This window comes from Dermacentor silvarum, chromosome 10, assembly GCF_013339745.2.
Source record: "Dermacentor silvarum isolate Dsil-2018 chromosome 10, BIME_Dsil_1.4, whole genome shotgun sequence".
NCBI lineage: Eukaryota > Metazoa > Arthropoda > Arachnida > Ixodida > Ixodidae > Dermacentor > Dermacentor silvarum.
In genome coordinates, this window is record NC_051163.1 from 78,194,307 (window position 1) to 78,212,880 (window position 18,574).

An 18,574-nucleotide genomic window follows, 5' to 3' on the forward strand; every position below is an offset into this window, starting at 1 on the left:
ATTGAAGAAGAAACGGGAGCACAGCGGAGGCCGTGTTTGATTGCCAATAACTCCGCTTCTGCTGAACACATTGAAGTACATTTTGCGGTAAATTATTTCTGAAATAACCTATTTTCACTTCAACTGCCTTGCTATACTTCGATAAAAAGTGGTTCAGGGTCCCTTTAAAGTTTGCAGCTCTACTGATACGACCCATAGCTTTCACTCCAGCTATGGGTCGTATCAGTAGGTAAGCTGGAGTATAGAGTGTGGCATCTGCATATGTAATCCGGAGGCAACAGCAGACTACACACATAACTAATGTGTGATGCAACGCGTCATCTGCAACACGGCTTTTAGTGCATGAGTCATTCTCAGTGCTCCCTTTCCGAAAACAACTCCTTGCTACCTTAAGAAATCAGCTGACAACCTGCACATAGAAACCTCTAATATACAGTGCACTTATGCAAAGTGCTTTGCCCTAACTGTGTTTGTACGTGGAACTTTGAGGTGAAAAGCAGCTTGGAGCTTTTCAAAGTGTCTTAGTGTGACTTACTTGTTTTTTTCTTTTTTCTTTCCAGCAAATGGCGGGCAAGGACCAGGCTGAGAACCAAGATAGACTTAGGGTGCTGCCTCCTGAAAAGAAAGTCATGAATTGTTGCTAGGGTGAGTATCTGCCCCCCCCCCCCCCCCCCCCCATCTATCTTGGTCACACTGGCGATTGGCAGGGGTTGTGTCACGGAAGAGCAACTCGCAGACAAGTGTGATCTGCATCTTGCCATCTCGATGTGTCTCGTGGCGACTTTGGCTATGGCATTTCACTGCTCAGTGCAGAGCACGAGTCCACAGGTTTGATTTCGGGTGCAGCGGCTGCATCCTAATGGTGGGCGGAATCCTAAAAACGCTTGTGTACCATGGTGCACGTTAAAGAAACCCAGGGAGTCAGAATTAATCCGGAGTCTCCCACTACGTCATGCCTTGTAATCTTATTGTGGTTTTGGCACGTAAAACCGCACAATTTACAGTAGAATCTTGTTTATTGGATTTCCCGGTGCTGAAAAATTAACCGATTGTCGAACTATCGAGGGTATCGAGAAAACAGACAAATGCTTACTACGTCAACATGCTTTCATTTACTGAATGAATGCGTAAATCCCGTTTCTATTTTGCCCAAAAGCAGTGCGGAAGCTGCAATTCTCGTCTCGTGGCTGACAAGCGCTCACAGCGGTGAAGGCCTCGCGACTTCCTTCGTGGTGCGCGTCTTTATCAGAGACACGTTTCTCACTACCGCGCGCTCCTCCCGATTAATTTTTCACCAGTGAGCTGGTCGCCAACAGATCCTCCGTCCATCGCAATGGAGCCAGTGCTCTTCATCCTCGACAGCTTTGCACTGAGTCAAAACGAAAGTAGTGTTTGCTGCAACCTGCTGTGGACGAAACTGCTGCCGCTATCAACGTGATCATGGACAGCGACCTTGCGGTTGTGAAGGCACGCCGCCGCTGCATGCACCGAGTCAAAATGAAACTACTGTTTGCTGCAACAACACCTACAGCACCGCAGAGCACTACTAACCCTTTCCTATGTACTGAGGATTCGGTCAACACCACAACATATATGCTACAAAATCGTAACACAATGCAACTCTCGGTTACACTACACAAATAAACCGAACATGATACGGCCACTTGTCTTGCGATATGAGGAATACTGTCAGATTTATAACATTCCTCATGAGGTCCTGCAGGTTGCTGAAAGGCCGCAAAGACTGGCCCCATGGTGCGATTTTACACAGCTATGTGATTGGACATTAACTCCCTTAAAGAAAAAGGACACCCCACAAGAACACATAATGCAAGAGTTCCGCACTATTCAAGACAAATATAAAGATTACATAGAATTTTACACGGATGGTTCTAAAACACAAGAATACGTGGGTGTGGGAACCGTAACGGAAAACTGGGAAAATAGCATTCGAATACATAATTCTGCTTCAGTCTTTACCGCTGAAGTTATGGCTATATGGACGGCAGTAAACAAAGTTATCACCGACAAACAGAAGTGTGCTGTCATTTACACCGATTCGTTGAATGCACTCAGAGCTTTAAATTTAAAATCCGCCTGTGAACCACTGCTTGGCGATATCTTAAACATGGTTGCTAATAACAAATGCGGATGAACCATACGATTCTGCTGGGTCCCTAGCCATGTTGGGATACCAGGGAATGAATTGGCAGATAGATGCGCAGCCATGGCAGCGCACAAAGACTTAACTCGCTCAAAAATTCCATACAAAGACAGTATCCGAGCAATTCGTAAAGCCCTGACATCAAAATGGCAACAAGAATGGGACTCCTGCATTAATAACAAGTTACACATAACCAAACCCCTGCTTGGCGAGTGAAAATCGTGCAGTCACCAGCAACAGTTCTATGAGGTGATCCTATGTCGACTTCGAATAGGGCACACACATCTGACACACAATTTCTTACTTGGAAAAGAAGATCCGCCAACTTGCGATAAGTGTCATGAACCTCTTACAGTAATACACATTATGACATGTCCATATATAGAAACACACAGACGGAAAATTCTGCAGAATCTGTATAACTTACACATACCATTACACCCTGCCTCATTATTGGGAGATGATCCGCTAGTGCCATTCACTGACTTGTTCGAGTTTTTAGATGAAGCCGGTTTTTTACATAGAATATAAGGTAACGCAGCTTTCGCTGCACTAACATTTCATTTCTTAATACCTTGTGGCTGGCGCAGCATGGTCTTTGTCGCTTTTGCGCCATTAAACCTGAATTAAAAAATAAAAAAAAACTGTCATTCACATATGATTTCCGCCGATGACTAGTAATGCGGACTCCGCCGCTTTGTTCCGGTTGGACGCTAGCACCGTCTTGTTCATTGCGTCGCACATTTGCAGCGCTCTGCGCTCACCGACCTCTCAGAGCTGTCCAAATTAAGTGATGTGCAGCCAAATACATTCGAATTAATGAGAGTTTGATTGTATTAAATAATGCATATGCCTGCTGGGACCAGGGGAAGAGTCCGCATTATCTGATTTTTCGATTTAACGAGGGTCAAATTAATGAGGTTTTATTATAATTTAATGATTGAGTTTGCATCTTTATCATTTGATAGAGTGAAAAATGTATATGGGGCACAGGAAAAAGACACCTCTGCTCAAGTAGCAAAAATTCTTACCATGCAGACAGAGAAGTCACATGTGAGTTTGCGTTTGACATTACAGTGGAACCCCAATTATACAGCTTTCTCAGGACCACATAAAACGTTGTATAATCCGGGCATTGAATAATCCAAACTACAAAAATTGTTTATAACACATTTTGCACGGCAGAGTTGCAAGGAGCTTGCATTTAAACTATAGGCTAATATGTTTGTGCCTAAATAATGCGACCACAGATACCGTATATACTCGTAATGAGCACACTTTTCCCCCAAAATACTGAAGTAAGGTTGGAGGGTGCGTTTATTATATGGGGTAAATTTTATGGGAACTTTTTCGAAACAGCAAATATTGAAAAGTAAGGCTGTTATAATTTGAAAAATGAATTGGATAACTTATCTTTACAGTAATAATACACAATAGTACAATCAACCTCTGTATATGGCTTTCATAGATTATGAAAAAGCATTTGATTCAGTATAGATACCAGCAGTCATAGAGGCATTGCGTAATCAAGGAGTACAGGAGGCATATGTGAATATCTTAGCAAATATCTACAAATATTGCACAGCAACCTTGGTTCCCCACAAGAAAAGTAGAAAGATACCTATCAAGAAAGGGATCAGGCAAGGAGACACAATCTCTCCAGTGCTATTCACTGCATGCTTAGAAGTATTCAAGCACTTAGACTGGGAAGGCTTAGGAGTGATCAACTCTAGTATCTCAGCAACCTTCGGTTTGCAGATGACATTGTCCTGTTCAGCAACAATGGGGACACATTACAGCAAATGATTCAGGGCCTTAACCGAGAAAGTTCAGGAGGGGGGGTTGAAGATTAATATGCAGAACACAAACATAATGTTCAATAGCCTAGCAAGGGAACAAGAATTCAGGACTCTAAAGTCTGTAAAGGAGTACCTTTATCTAGGTCAATTACTCACTGGGGACCCTGATCATGAGAAAGAAATTTACAGAACAACAAACTTGAGTTGGAGTGCATACGGCAGGCATTACCAAATCCTGACTGCAAGCTTACCACTGTCGTTGAAAAGTGTACAATCATTGCATTCTACTGGTGCTAACACATGGAGCAGAAACTTGGAGGTTAACAAAGAAGCTCGAGAACAAGTTAAGGACCGCATAAAGAGCGATGGAACAAAAAATGTTAGGCCTAACGTTGAGACAGGGAGAGAGCGGTTTGGATCAGAGAACAAACGGGGATAGCCGATATTCTACCGTATTTACTCGAATCTAGGCCGACTCCGATTCTAAGCCGACACCCCAAAAGTTCGAAGTCAGAAAAAAAAAAAAAAAAAAACTTACCTGAATGTAGGCCGAACGAAAAAGCGAGGACAGCATTCGCAAAATGAAACAGCATTTATTAAATTTGAACACGCCGAGCTCATTCTATGTCACCATCGCTGCTAGCCTCGTTGCTATCTTCCTTAGTGCTGACATCTTCAACCAGTGCGCTATATTCAGTACCACCCAGCGCATTAGAGATGCTGCATTTTTGGAAGGAGCGCACGTTGCGGCGCACGCAAAAACCATCTCCCGTGGCCCCCTCCAACGACAGACTGATGCCGAAGTTCCGCCCGGCTTGAACGTTTGACGATGCCTCTGTGGCTAGCACAACTACCGTATTTACACGATTCTCACGCTTCCTCGATTGTAACGCGCACCCGTTTTCCATCAAGTCCTTTACCAGTACCGCGCACCTCATGCTTTCAAACAGAAATACAACTTTCTGTCATTTGGAAAAATAGATTTCCTCCCGATGCACTGAAGTTGCGTTGAATAAAAAAAAAGTCGCAGTTTCGCCCGAAAGGCGATGCATCGAATGCGATAGCAAATTAGTAGACCGCTATTAACAAGCACAGTGTCACGCGCGCACAAGCAAACATGAACACATCTCGCTCGTTGACCGCGGAAACGAACTGTCAGAATGCTGGAGACGAAGCGCGCCTTCGTGCTAGCATGCCTCTCGCTTCAACGCGGTGAAAACACGGTGCGCGGCGGACTTTACCCGTCGCAGATTGCTTTCAAGATAGGGCCAAGGCGATCGTATCGCCGGAGTGGATCGTCGCAGATTACGTCCTGCTTCGGTCCACTGAAACCGTTCCGCATTGCTTTGCTGGCGAAAATCCTCTCCTTCTGTTTGCGCCAGTCCCGCTCGCAAGTTTCGGATTCTCCGAACGCCCGTATGCGGCCCGATTTCCGTCCGTCTCCGCACAGATGATCACTTTCCTTTTAAATGCGGCATCATGATGAACTCGGCACTTCACGCTGATAGATAGAGCAGACGCTGAGAACGTGAAGACATACGGTAGACTATTGCCTAAGCACGTTTACTGCAGCACACGGAGGAAGCTTCCGCATGCTACGGTAGCTAGGCTCGACGCGCATGCGAAGCGGCCATTTTGAAATGCCGACGCGGATTTAGGGTCATGTTGAAAGTGCGCGTTAGATTCGAGTAAATACAGTATTCGTTTAGAAAGCGGCACTATAGTGGCATCGCCCATTTGGTGCCATTACGATAACGCCACACCGCGCGCCGATGCTGCACCATACTGATACTACCGATACGACGCAGTTTAAAATGGCGACGTCGCTCGTGTACTTCAGTTGGCTACTGGCGCGGCTAGTAGTGGCTGCTATACTGACTTTTCTAGATGGCGCTAACTATGCACCATATTTATCAGTTTCAGTTAAAAACTGGCGCGTTTTTTCAAATCCTCGAATCTAAGCCGACCCTAGAGTTTCGTATGTGATTATTTGAAAAAAACTATCGGCCTAGATTCGAATAAGTACGGTAGTTGACGTTAAGCAGAAGAAATGGAGCTGGGCAGGCCATGTAATGCGTAGGATGGATAACCGGTGGACCATTAGAGTTACAGAATGGATACCAAGAGAAGGGAAGCGCAGTCGAGGACGTCAGCAAACTAGGTGGGGTGATGAAGTTCGGAAATTTGCAGGCGCAAGTTGGAATCAGCTAGCGAAAGACAGGGGTAATTGGAGATCACAGGGAGAGGTCTTCTGCAGTGGACATAAATATAGGCTGATGATGATAATGATGATGACTATTAACAAATCGTACCAGTGTCTGAATTGCACTTCACTCCGCATCTGAACCACCAGACCTGTCATCCAGGTCGCTGGCCGCTTCATCCACATCCTGGTTCCATCCGCATTGTGGTCCAGGTCTGGTGGTTCTGATGGGGAGTGAAGTGTTTTGACAAGCACGCTGTGTGCGTCTCTTTCCTTAGCCGTCCTGCTCATCGGCATGCCAAAGTTTATCGATGTGTGATCAGTGTTTTTGTTTTGGGAGCAGATAAACTCTCTGTCCCTCAGCAGGCGTATAACTCTACTTAGGGCCCATTGCACACAGTGAAACCAAGGACAGGCAGAAAAGTGAGCAACAGACGCAATAACGATGATGGCAACATCATTATTGTGTTTATGTATTGCAACAGAGCGCTTGCTTTAAACATGTGCGAGAGTAAAAGATTCCAGTCTCTCTGAAAAACTACAGTGCACCTGTTAGATTGTGGAGCTGTGCATGAGCAAATGTTGAGGGTGCGATTATTATGCAGGTGCATTCATTACGCGGGTATATACAGTATAATGTGAGGGGGGACTTTGTCTTTTAGAAAAGGAAAAAAAAATTGAGATTATAGTGTGAAGGGATGCTACAAAGAAACTGGAAATGGCGCATAAAAGCGGATGCCCGGGGTGGCTTTTTCCAACGTTAACTGCCATTGCAAAATAAAGTTCAAGGACAAGTGCTGATGTATTTGTCACTGTCGGCGAGTATGGTGTCATCAAAGGTTATCGGACATGCAGCACTTCACATTCGAACACTGCAAAGGCTTTCACAAACTGCGTGGTATGGCACAACTTCAGATATCACTCTCGTGATGCACCTGCACAGTAACGGTGATGTCTTGCTCAAGGATGCATTATAAATCAAATGTTAACAGCATTTTAAATCGGAACATGGCGCAAGATGCACATGATAGCGACTCCCCATCTCACAGCTCTTGCATGAGGCGAAGTGGCAGCAGTCACAAAGAGCACAGCGAACAAGTGAGTTGAGCCAAGAACAGCGCATGGACAGGTGAAAGAATAAATACGGGAGCGAGACCATGCGGCCAACACCAGAGCAAAACCCATTCCGTTCAAGCGGCGTCATATTGCGGCAGCAGCGCAATCTGCAGTATGTGCAGTATATTGCAGCGCAATCTGCAGTATATTGCAGCATGGACTGCAATATGTGCACGGGCGTGGGCACTCTCCCCCACCTGACAAAGTGGACGATGCAAGAAAGCTACTGGAGTCTGGTGGAGCTTCTTCACACATCAGCCGTTAGTCCGTTGTCGAGTTCCTGGCTTTGTACGGGCTGTTGTATGAGACTGGACGTGCGTAATATTGTCTTATAATTGAGGTTCTTGTGCGATTAGCATTCCTTGCCTGCTCTATCTATCTCTATCTAGCTAATCTGTTACGCTAACCCAGTGGTCCAAATTGTCTGCCACCTAGGGCCAAGTGTGCGCTCGTGGTTGTGATGCCATCGCGGTTGTTCCATCCTCTTCATTCCCGCTTTGTCATTCAACTTGTCATACCGCTATCTTGATGACGTCGTGGTTGTTTCATCATCGTCACTCCATCTTCATCATCACACTCTCGTCATGCCGCCGTCACCCCATCGTTATACAGTTAAACCTGGATATAACGAAATTGACAAATTCCCAAAAAACTTCGTTATAAAGAGGATTTCGTTATATGAGGTTCAGCACGAAAATTCGAAAAAGAAAAGCTTGTCGCATTTAGTCGATTCTAACGCGCCCTCGATTGTAACGCGCACCCGTTTTCCGTGACCAAAAGAGAGGAAAGAAATCCTTTACAGTACCGCGCACCTCATGCTTTCATACAGAAATACAACTATCACTCAAGATTTACTCCCAATACACTAAAGTTGCGATGAACAAAAAAGTCTCAGTTTCACCCGAAAGGTGAAGCATTGATTGTGACAGCAAATTAGCAGACAGCTATACGAAGTAAGGATAGTAGTTTTATCGGCCGTGTAAACTTGTAAACATTTGCTCTTTGACTAAATTAGTACTGGTACTAGATGCGTGGACACGTGTCGTTTTGCACACGCGCGAGGCGTCTGAAACGAAGAGCGAGAAACACGATGGCGTCGCAGCGTCGTATAGCGTCACCTAGTGTCCGGTTAGTGAAATGAAGCGCATAGACTTGCACAGTAACGAAAAAGTGGCGTTGCCAGCGTGCTGAAAAAAGTTTTTTTTTCCTTCGGCAACATCAACTGGAAAAGGAGAGTGCTGGCTTGGCGGGCTACACCAGCTGCAGCAAGCCGCGATCAGGTTTGAATGAAGGGAGGGGGAAAGGTCACGCTTGCACGTACGCACACGTGTGCTCGCTCTCGCCTCGCAGTCGCCGTGAATTCAAGCGCGCCAAGCACGACGCCACCGCTTCACATTTCGTCGCGGCGGAGAAGGTGCTTCCGGTTGCTGCACGAGCAAAAATGGCAAAATTTGGGGCGAAATCTCTAGGTTGTCGGCGGGAAAAATTTGTTATTTTGAGGGGGTCTCCCGCTGCCACTTCGTTACGTAGAGGTCTCAAATACATGTGCTTCTATGGAGTAATGGCAGGGAATAGAAAAGCTTTGTTATATCCAGGAATTCGTTATATGGAGGTTCGTTTTAAGCAGGTTTAACTGTACATTCTTATGATACAGATATTGTCATGCTATTGTCGTCATACACTTGTCATCCATTGTTCTCATACCGTTGTCATGCCATCATCTTTTTTGTGACGTCGTCATGCATTCGTTCTCATACCATTGTCGCGATGCCGTTGTGGCCATTCCTTTGTCATAACGTCATCCGACTCGCCATAGACGTCACGCATTTGTAATACCATTATTGTCATGCTGTCATTGTCATACTGTCTTTGCTGTTTCATGACATCAATCCTTTGTCCTTATATTGTAATTATGCTGTCATCATTCAATCATGATTATGCTGCTGTCATGCCATCATCATTATTACGTCGTTGCCAGACAATCGCTATCATGCATCTGTTTTGATACCGTCGTCTTCAAGCCATTGTGGTCATGCAATCGTGATCATTACAACTTTGTCATCCTGTGGTTGTCATACCGTCGTCACACTATCGTTATGCACTCGTCATCTCTTTTTCCTCATGTCGTCGCCGTCAAGCTGTCATCGTTATACCATTGTCATCATTTAAAAATCGTCATCTCCTTTTCGTCACGTGGTCGTCATATCGCCTTCGCATTCCGTCAACGTCATTCCTTCTTCATTCCATCAACATCATACAACCATCATGGTGCCATGCTCATGGGCATGTTGCCAAGCGAGTGCCATGGCAAAGTGGGATGGTACTGGAGTATTTTGTATATAGTCAAAGTTAAGGAAGTCTCGGAATGATTGCGACAGATGTTAAACGAAATACTGTGTCTCGCTGTACTGCTTAAATGCTAATCGCATTGCCATGGACAGTCATCGTGAGATGAGTTTACCGTTATCTTTTAATGCATTGTCTTTATGGGGAGTTTGCAGAGACTATGTTAATTCGTCTTAAAACCCATAATGTTACATGATCAAGGGGACACCTAACCAGGGTTCCACTGTATGCACATTCTTGCCTCACCCTGCTGTTCGCTTCTGTTACTGTTGGTCTGCTGTCATAAATTTAGACAGTCTTGTTGCAAGCATTTTGAAATATACTGTGTAGGTTTGTGCCAATATCTAAATTTCCAGTAATTGCAGGATTTACATAATTCCTTGACACAAGTGCCAGATGTTTTCATATGTTTAAGAAATAGTTCTTTACTTGCGAAGAATGAAAGTTTCAATCGTGGAATCAGTTTAGTTTCATAGTAGTTACTCAGATATTTTTTTAAAAAAGGCAAGTTGAAAATTTCTTTATAATGCCAAAAGCGCTGAAAATTCGTTTACAACTTTTTGTTCAGTGTTGTGCTTTAGTCTACTTGAAAGTACTGGTCGAGGCCGCGGGAGCATTTCGCATTCGCCTGTCGTGATGCAGGTGATGGCGTAAAGTGGGACCTTGTCTTTGTGACGGCAACAGTTTAGGCTGTGCAGTGCAAAGATCATATTTGCACATAGTACAGTAGAATCTTAATGATACGATCACTCCTGATACGAATTTTGGGACAATACAAATTTTTAAAAAGTCCCGGTCCAAGTCCATTAGCTTACAACGTGCTAAATTTTAAATGTTGCGAACCGTTTATCGCGCCACGGTGCATGATATGAACAATCAAGCCACTGTGCGATCCTCGGCAGAGCCAGACCCGGTGCGCCGGTGTAGTGCCAGACACTGGTTGTTGTCAGGCGAACAGAGTGGCTGCGCCGATGCACTGGTCTCATTTGTTGTTGTTGCCAGGACGACCTACGTCACTCTGCCTTGAATCCACCCCCACCCGTGCCCCCCCCCCCCTCCCCCCAAAACACTTTTCCTTTGTGCAGTATCACGCAATTTGTTGGCTGTTTTCAAACACTTTGCAACTTGATCAGGAGCAGGAAATCCACATGACCCAGTCTTGCCTCATCAGCAAGATCATCTGCATTCGGCACCATGGGTACAACTACTTCCATCGTCTTCGGCACCTGATGATAATTCCAAAAATTTTCAGTCTTTTCTCCAATCAGATCGCATGATACGAAGTAGTCTTGCACGAAGAAAAGTAAGCGATTCCCTTATCTTGTGCAAATCATGTCCTATCACCATCAAGCAGCAGCTAGGGCGTAGCAACGAAAGAAACTCAAGATAACCAGGCAGGTCTTGAAATGTCATCCTCGAAACACGTGAAGTGCGCAGCTCATTGCTGCCAAAATGTGCACGGAACAAGTGCGCCAGTGATTCAAATTCGCATCAGCCAATAGGAGCGCTCCCTTCGTTCCACGTGACTGCAGTAACAAATTGCAATGGTAGTTTTCTCTTTTCGTGCTTGCTTTTGTTACTTTTATTTCTGCATGGAGAAATACAGCGCTGCAGCTATCTGAATCTCTGATCTCTTGGGTTTCGCGGCATGCCAAGATGGCGGCGCTGCGTCATCGGAAAGTTGCGCTTGTGTGATCAGCAGTGCAATAGCACCTGCGAAGCCTAATTTTCTCCCAGATTTTGAAAACAACACACTAAAAACGTGCAATTTCCTCAAATTCTGCTTCATTTTTCTTCCAAATATTTCGCAATGAGGCGAAGGAAGGCCTTAGGATTGCAGAAAAAAATTAATGAAAAAATTGGAAATTTTTAACAAGTTGGCCCTTTCATGTATCCCCCCTTAATTTTCCGATTTTTGAAAAATGTTTTTGGGTGACACGAATGTCGGGTGATATGAATTTTTTGCGCTGTCCCGAGAGATTCGTATCATCGAAATTCTACTGTGTTGATTTCACGCGACTCGCCACCGGACGCGGCAAAGTATACAGCCAACGCGTCCAGCACTGAGTCGCATAAAATTGGTTGTATCAGTAGTACCCCCGAAAGTGATCACCCAAGAATACTGCTCCAGCTTGGTGCTTTCCACCTGCATACAAACTTCCATCAATTAAGTGCGGAGACAAACTTGCTAGGCAGGCTTGCTGCTCACTCGCTTCTCTATCTAGCCCTCAGTCTAACTTGTGCGCATTATCTCTGGCCCAATCACCAGCGAGCACCAAATTCCTCGTGACGATTTGCTGCCCACTGCCACAGCTGCCTCGGCTGTTAGGCCTAACCAGGACTGCGTCATCGAGCGTCTGCGAGCCAAGGTTACGGTTTCAGGCTGAGTCGACACAAAGCTATTCACAGAGGGGCCGTACTGCTCTTGCGAAGGCAAGAAACTATCTTACCAGCAAAAGTGAGAGCATGGGTACAACTTGAATGGCGTAAACCTTTTGTGCAGCTCCAATCTTTAACATTGTGCGTGTGGATCATGTTCGAAATATGAAGCCAGAAAGCTTTGGCGTCAATAACTTCAGTTCAAAGAGAAGGTGGTGGGGCCACTGAGATAGATGTTAGAATAATTGAGCTGGTGTTTGTAGTTCAATTCTAGGGCATAGCCGATGTGAAGCTTTCTGTTAACCCTTTATTGACTGTACATAGAAAATGAACATTCTTTTTGGATATTCATATCTAAATGTGCAAAACATAGGGACAATAAACGTAATAAAAAATGTTTTGTGGTAAATCTTTCAGCAGCAATAGGGGGGGGGGAAACACCAGGCAGAAAGCTGGAAGTGGGCTTCACCCCAAGCCACCTATGGCTTCGTTTGGAGTTTCTGCAGACAGCTCTTGTCAATATACGAACAATAGGTGTTCGTTTCATTTGCTTTACGCCGCTTGTGTGACACCACTGCAGCCGGAGCTCTTGCATCAGTCTGTATCCGACCGTACTCTCAAAAGAAAGCGAGTCATGTGCCACACTTTCTCTTTTTTGTGCTATGTTCCTGCTCTAAACCAACAAATGACGCTTGCTGCCTGTCATTCAGTGGTGGCCGAAGACATTTAGCAAGCAACTTCGTAATGAGAACTGAAATTCTGCAAGGAAATATGGCAACATTCGTCAATAAAGGGTGAAGGCTTTGAATGGCAGTAGCTACTGTTAACCTTTGATCAAAAAGCACAGATAGTCTCGTTCTGTGTGACAGCCTGATATTGCAAGAGGCTCAGCCATGCAAGGCTGTGATGCACAGACATCTGGGTACATTGAGCTCTATATTTAAGATTAACACAAAGACAGGCATAGTGTGGTACTGTGGCCATTGGCTTGGAATAATACATGTGTGGTGACTTCATTTGAAACTTTGGTTTAGTTTTCAAAGTTGTGGGATGTCATTGTGCAAGTGGATTGGACAGCCTGGCCGATATTTAATTTGGAATGGCCAGCAGGCATATTTGATGGGGCGGGCCGGGCTGGCATTGAAGCATGACTTGGGCTTAAAATACTTGTTAGCCCTCCATTTTCAAAACAAAGTCAAGCGACAGATTATCCCATAGGCCCAGGTGCCTATTTTTTGCTGGTGTACAGTTTAAGGCATTTTCACAGTGGTAGTGAACGGGAGCATGCTGGCTAATCATGTGCGTGCTGGCTAATCTTGCGAAATGTAAGTGATGGGTAGCAAAACAGGCGTCCTAATAGTTTCAGGCAGGTGTCAACAAGCAGTTTGGTAAAGCAGGTGACACTTTATGGTGTGCAAGCGTGCTTCTCATTATCAAGTATACTGGCAGGATTAATGTGTACATTTGCATCATCATCATCAACATCATTTAATAACCTTTAAAGGCCCCTTTCGGGGTATTACATAAGGGGGGGGGGCAAAAACGGAAATACAGAGCAGTCATGATATCAAAAATTGTATGAACGCTAAATATAGGAAAAAAGAAAAATATACATATACAGATATATATACACGCATATATATACATATATATAAATAAATAAATATAAAGCAATAGTAGTAAGACGTGGCACAGGTGTAAGCAAGCTGATTAGGTTTGATAATGGGCTGTCAGTAACTGCTTGAATTTTGAGCTATCACGCTCAATAACTATTGATTGTGGCAGTTCGTTCCAGTGCTCTATTGTGATGGGCAGGAAAGACTTATGAAATACAGAGGTAGTTCCATGAAGACGTATACTTAAGCTGCTGAAAAGTCGACGAGAAGTGCGGTGAGGAGGAAGAAGTGTATTACGCAACTGGGGAAAATAGTAGTAGAGTTGTGAAAAAGACACAGTTGTGCAATTGTGCGGCGAGTTGACAAGGACTGGAGATTAAGAGAAGATTTAATGCTACTGATGCTTGTGTTCCAATCGTATTGTGAAGCTATAAATCGCGCAGCCCGATTCTGTAGAGATTCTAACGCGTTAATCAAGTAAGTCTGATGAGGGCTCCAAATTGGTGAGGCATATTCGAGTTTAGTGCGGATGAATGTTTCGTAGGCAAGTTTTCGAATAGAAGTGGGTGACATTGATAGGGACCTTTTGATTAAGCCGAGCGATCTAGAACAATCAGCCGCTAGTTGAAAGATGTGGTCAGACCAGGTGAGTTTGTTTGATATTGTGACGCCTAGGTAGCGGTATGTATCTGTGGGTGAGAGGACCGATGAATTGAGGGAATAGGGGTAAATGCTGTTGTTTTGCTGCCGAGATATGGACATGAAATTACATTTTGAAGTGTTAAGTACCATAAGCCAGCATGAGCACTAGTTAGTTATTTTGTTGAGGTCATTTTGCAGTGACAAATGATCAGTTTCCGAGGTTGTGCGCCGGTACAGGACGCAGTCATCTGCAAACAAACGCACTGAGGATGCTATGTCGTTAGGTTACACTCTAGATTGTTAAGCCTACAAGAACTGATATTTAGGCGAGTTTGTAAGAATTTATACTTGACTTAAATTGCAAGAAAATTGAGGACACAAGAAGGAAGACCAGACAGAACTAGCCCTATTTCAAACTGAAGTTTATTTTCAGAGAAACACGCCTGTTTATTACAGTGAAGCTGTATACCTCTCGTTGGTCGGAAAATTTTGTGGCATAAACGCAAAACGTCATACCCCATACCAGATGTGCGATAGCTTCGCCGAGCTGGGGGAGAGAGGTGAGAGAGAGTGAAAGCAGAGTATAAAAATAGCATCATTCAGTATAGTGAATGCGAAGTAGAGAGGAGTGAGGCATGTGGTAGTGGGACGCAGAAAGCTACTGCCGACGCCGATCGCATTTTCTTGCGTTCGCGCCGAATGCGCCTGGTGTCCGTGACTGCAGCCGATGCCTCTGGCGGTGACTAGGCAGGTTTCGACCAGAGAACTGGACACTAGTTGCTTCCGAAAGACTGAAGCGAGAGCTAGGGAAGCTGAAACCAAGCGTCGCAGAAGAGAACATCCCGAGTTTAGATTGAGGGAAGCCAAGAGTTCGCGTAGGCGAAGAAATGAAGATCCGGACGCTTGTGAACGTGGCCGGTTGAATGCATCGCTATACTACGCAGAACATTGGGAAGAAATCCCGAGTGCCAGGAAACTAAGTGTGCATGGTGTGCCACTACTTTACTAGGCTTTTGCCAGCTCCGCTGGTCTCTGGTGTTTGCGGTTACAGAGCCACGCATAATTTTTACAGCGAAGCTGTATACCGCTCGTTGGTCAGAAAATTTCGTGGCGAAAACACGAAACGCCAGGTTAACAATTGAAGGCAAACGGCATATCGTTCTTTGCAATCAGGCATGCACGCACACACACACACACACACGCGCGCACACACACACACACGCGCGCACACACACACACACACGCGCGCACACACATACACACACGCGCGCACACACATACACACACACGCGCGCACACGCGCGCACACACACACGCGCGCACACACACACACGCGCACACACACACACACACACACACACACACAGACACACACACACACACAGACACACACACACACACACACACACACACACACACACACACACACACACACACACACACACAGACACACACAGACACACACACACACAGACACACACACACACACACACACACACACACACACACACACACACACACACACAGACAGACAGACAGAGAGTGATGTCGCCACGAAGACACCAGAAGAACAGCATGAATACAATGCTCCACCATGTGTGGTGTTTGATACAGCTTCGCAGGACATTCACGTTCGCAGGGTGGGATGGTGGCCAATTTTTATTCGACAATGGGCTTTCTACATTAAAAAAAATGGTTCCACATAGGTCAGCCAGCCCTCGATAAAATTTCACACAAGTGAAATAGCATACCTCGACAAATCATTTTTCGCGGCACATCCAACACTATCAATGCCCACATGATAAAGGCCCCGAATCGGAGCCTGTTTCCATGTCTTAAGCTCTCGGAGCCTTCAATATTTTGTGTTTTTCATGAGTATAGCCGTGTCATGATTAAATTTTACAACTTTCTTAAACTTTTTTTGGAGGTTTGGACTTCGCTCGCACAATAATGTACTTTGCTTTTGATCTGTGTCAATTAGTAAATAAGAGTCTTTTTCTGAGAATAAACTTTCGTTTGAAGTAGTGCTTGACCTGTCTGGTCTTCCTTCTTGTGTCCTCGCTTTTCTTGCACTTTAAGTCAAGCATGCAAGTGTTGTAAACATGAATTGATGCTAAATCTCCTAGCACAAAAAATATTACAGTGCCACCAGATGTGCAAATATAGCAGGATGCTTCCTAAGCCAGTTAATGACAAGCAATGATAATTGAAGAGAGCAGGTTAATTTCTTTAATAAATAGCTTCTCATTCTCTGTTACTGTGAATGTTACTATTGTGTTACCAGGGGCAGGCATATTGCCCTGCCTTTGTTTGAGTTTCGCTGGGCTGTGGGCCCGCCTATTGCTAGTGTCGGGTCCGGGCTGGTCTGCAAAACTGCATCCCGTACACCTCTGAATTGAAATTAGTTTACTACAGCTGTATTCCTTGCATACAATCGTCAGTGTTGATTGAAATGGGTTTATGCTGAGCTAAAATCTGTGTTAGAGCAGAAGACAGTCAATTTTTTTTTTTGCAATGCAGCATCTTTTCTCTTGTTTTCTTCCAGGAATGTTCCACTTGCGGCCACCATTCTGCGTAGAGGGAAGGCCACTTCGACAACACACGAGCAAGAAAACGAACAGACACACGACACACGCAACACACTCGCGCGCAACGGTGGGACATCTTGACACAGGGACAGGAAATTTGGCGTGAGCAGTGTGGAGCTGTGAGCGGCATAGTGGAGGAAGAAACGGAACACACAAGGGAAATCGAGCAGGCCCCGGCATCTTCCGACGTGCTCTGTGCCCCCCCCCCCCCTGCTAAATAGAAGCCAGTCTTACTGTAGCATATTGGCCCCGAAAGAAACAACCATGCTTTTTGTGCTTTGCACCATGGAAAGCTGAGCCCGGCTCTTTTCCTCCTACGTCACGAGCAGCGGCGATCTCTTGGCTCTCTCCCAGCCTTCTCCCGTCTCTAAACCCTGTTGGGCCTTTTTCCGGGCCCCATTGTGATAGTGGATGACTGAGATGTGTGTGCCGTATCTGTGTACAAGCTTTCACCCCCCTTTTTTTTTTATTCCTTTTGCCCCCCCGTTTTTGGTTTGCTTCTTGTTGTTTAGCTGCCACAATTGCTTCTCTCTCTGCCAGAGAAATTGGGAGCTTTAGATATCACCCTTGCAAAGAGAGGCCTTGAACTCTCGCCATCGAGCTGCCTCCTGCACCTGGAGTGAGACCAGATGACAAAAACGTGCCGCCCATCATCGCCACTAGGGTGTGCACATCGACTGCACCATCATTCACCTTGTTCGACATTGCGTGCGCGGTGCCCAGACCAAGCTCTGACGAAGCGTCGCGCGCCTCTGACTGTGCCGCCATGAAGGTGATGTTGGTGTGAAGCTAGTGTCTGCAAGCTGGCTGAAAAAGCGGCGAGAAAGGGTGTGGCTACGGTATGCAATGGGAAGTTTTGCATTGGCCTCTGCGCGAATAAGCTGCCGCTGCTGCTGCGACACATGGCTCGCCAAGGGCAAGAACGCGTTCCCACCTGCTGCACCGTGCAGTTACCCCACCCCACCTCCCCCACCTTCAGTTCCCACGCCCCCTCATCGTCTGCACTAGCATACTTCTCGATTTTAGAGCCTTAAGTGATCTCTCCTCCTCCCGGTCGGGTTGTCTTGCCAATTTCGTCGAGAGAGATAGAGAAAGGAGATGGAGAACTGGTTTGTGCTTGCCTCACTTGCAGAGTGCACAGTTTTTAAATTTTGCAACAGGAGTGGGCACAGATTTTTTTTTAGCTCTTTCTTTCTCGCAAAATACTTCGTGCACAAGTTCTGCAAAGGCGAGTCACATCCGACCGAAGGAGTGGCGGAGGAACGGAACGCTGCTGACGTGTGCAGGACTTGGAGCCCACAACTGTGTGAAAAGACTGTGTAGTGAACTCATTTTGATTTGCCTACCTTTTTTTTTTTCCTTTTTTATCTAACTTCCCCGCCCTTTCTCATTGGCTAGCTTGCTTATAAGCCTCATGGTCTATCTTTCCGTATACCTCAGATTTTTTTCCCCCCTTGCTGTTGGGCACCAGTATCGCTTGCACTGGGCAAAGCTTGTTTCTTTACTCTTACTTCATCGCGATTGAGTCCCCCTTTTCTCGGTGTTGTGTTTTCACAGCTTAAGTCTGTTTCTTTTACATCGATTTCTCACGATCTGCTGCCAGCAATGTCGCAATGCCTTCTTTGTTAATAAGAATGAGCTCCCAGTGAGGCAACATTCTTTCTACTGTACAATAAGCGTTCCTCTTTTTGTTGAATAAATTGCAGTTCTTCTAGAAAGAG

The 18,574-nt window shown here is 45.4% G+C and overlaps 1 protein-coding gene across 1 annotated transcript in view; it reads left to right on the forward strand.

Moving 5' to 3' along the window:
* Positions 1-18,574, forward strand: part of LOC119466147 (ras-related protein Rab-10-like) — a 35,132-nt gene extending 16,558 nt beyond the window's left edge. Inside the window, exons 5-6 of the mRNA XM_037726641.2 lie at positions 561-645; positions 16,811-18,574. Coding sequence (XP_037582569.1) covers positions 561-644 — 84 coding nt within the window. The 3' untranslated portion in view covers position 645; positions 16,811-18,574. The remainder of the gene's footprint in view (positions 1-560; positions 646-16,810) is intronic.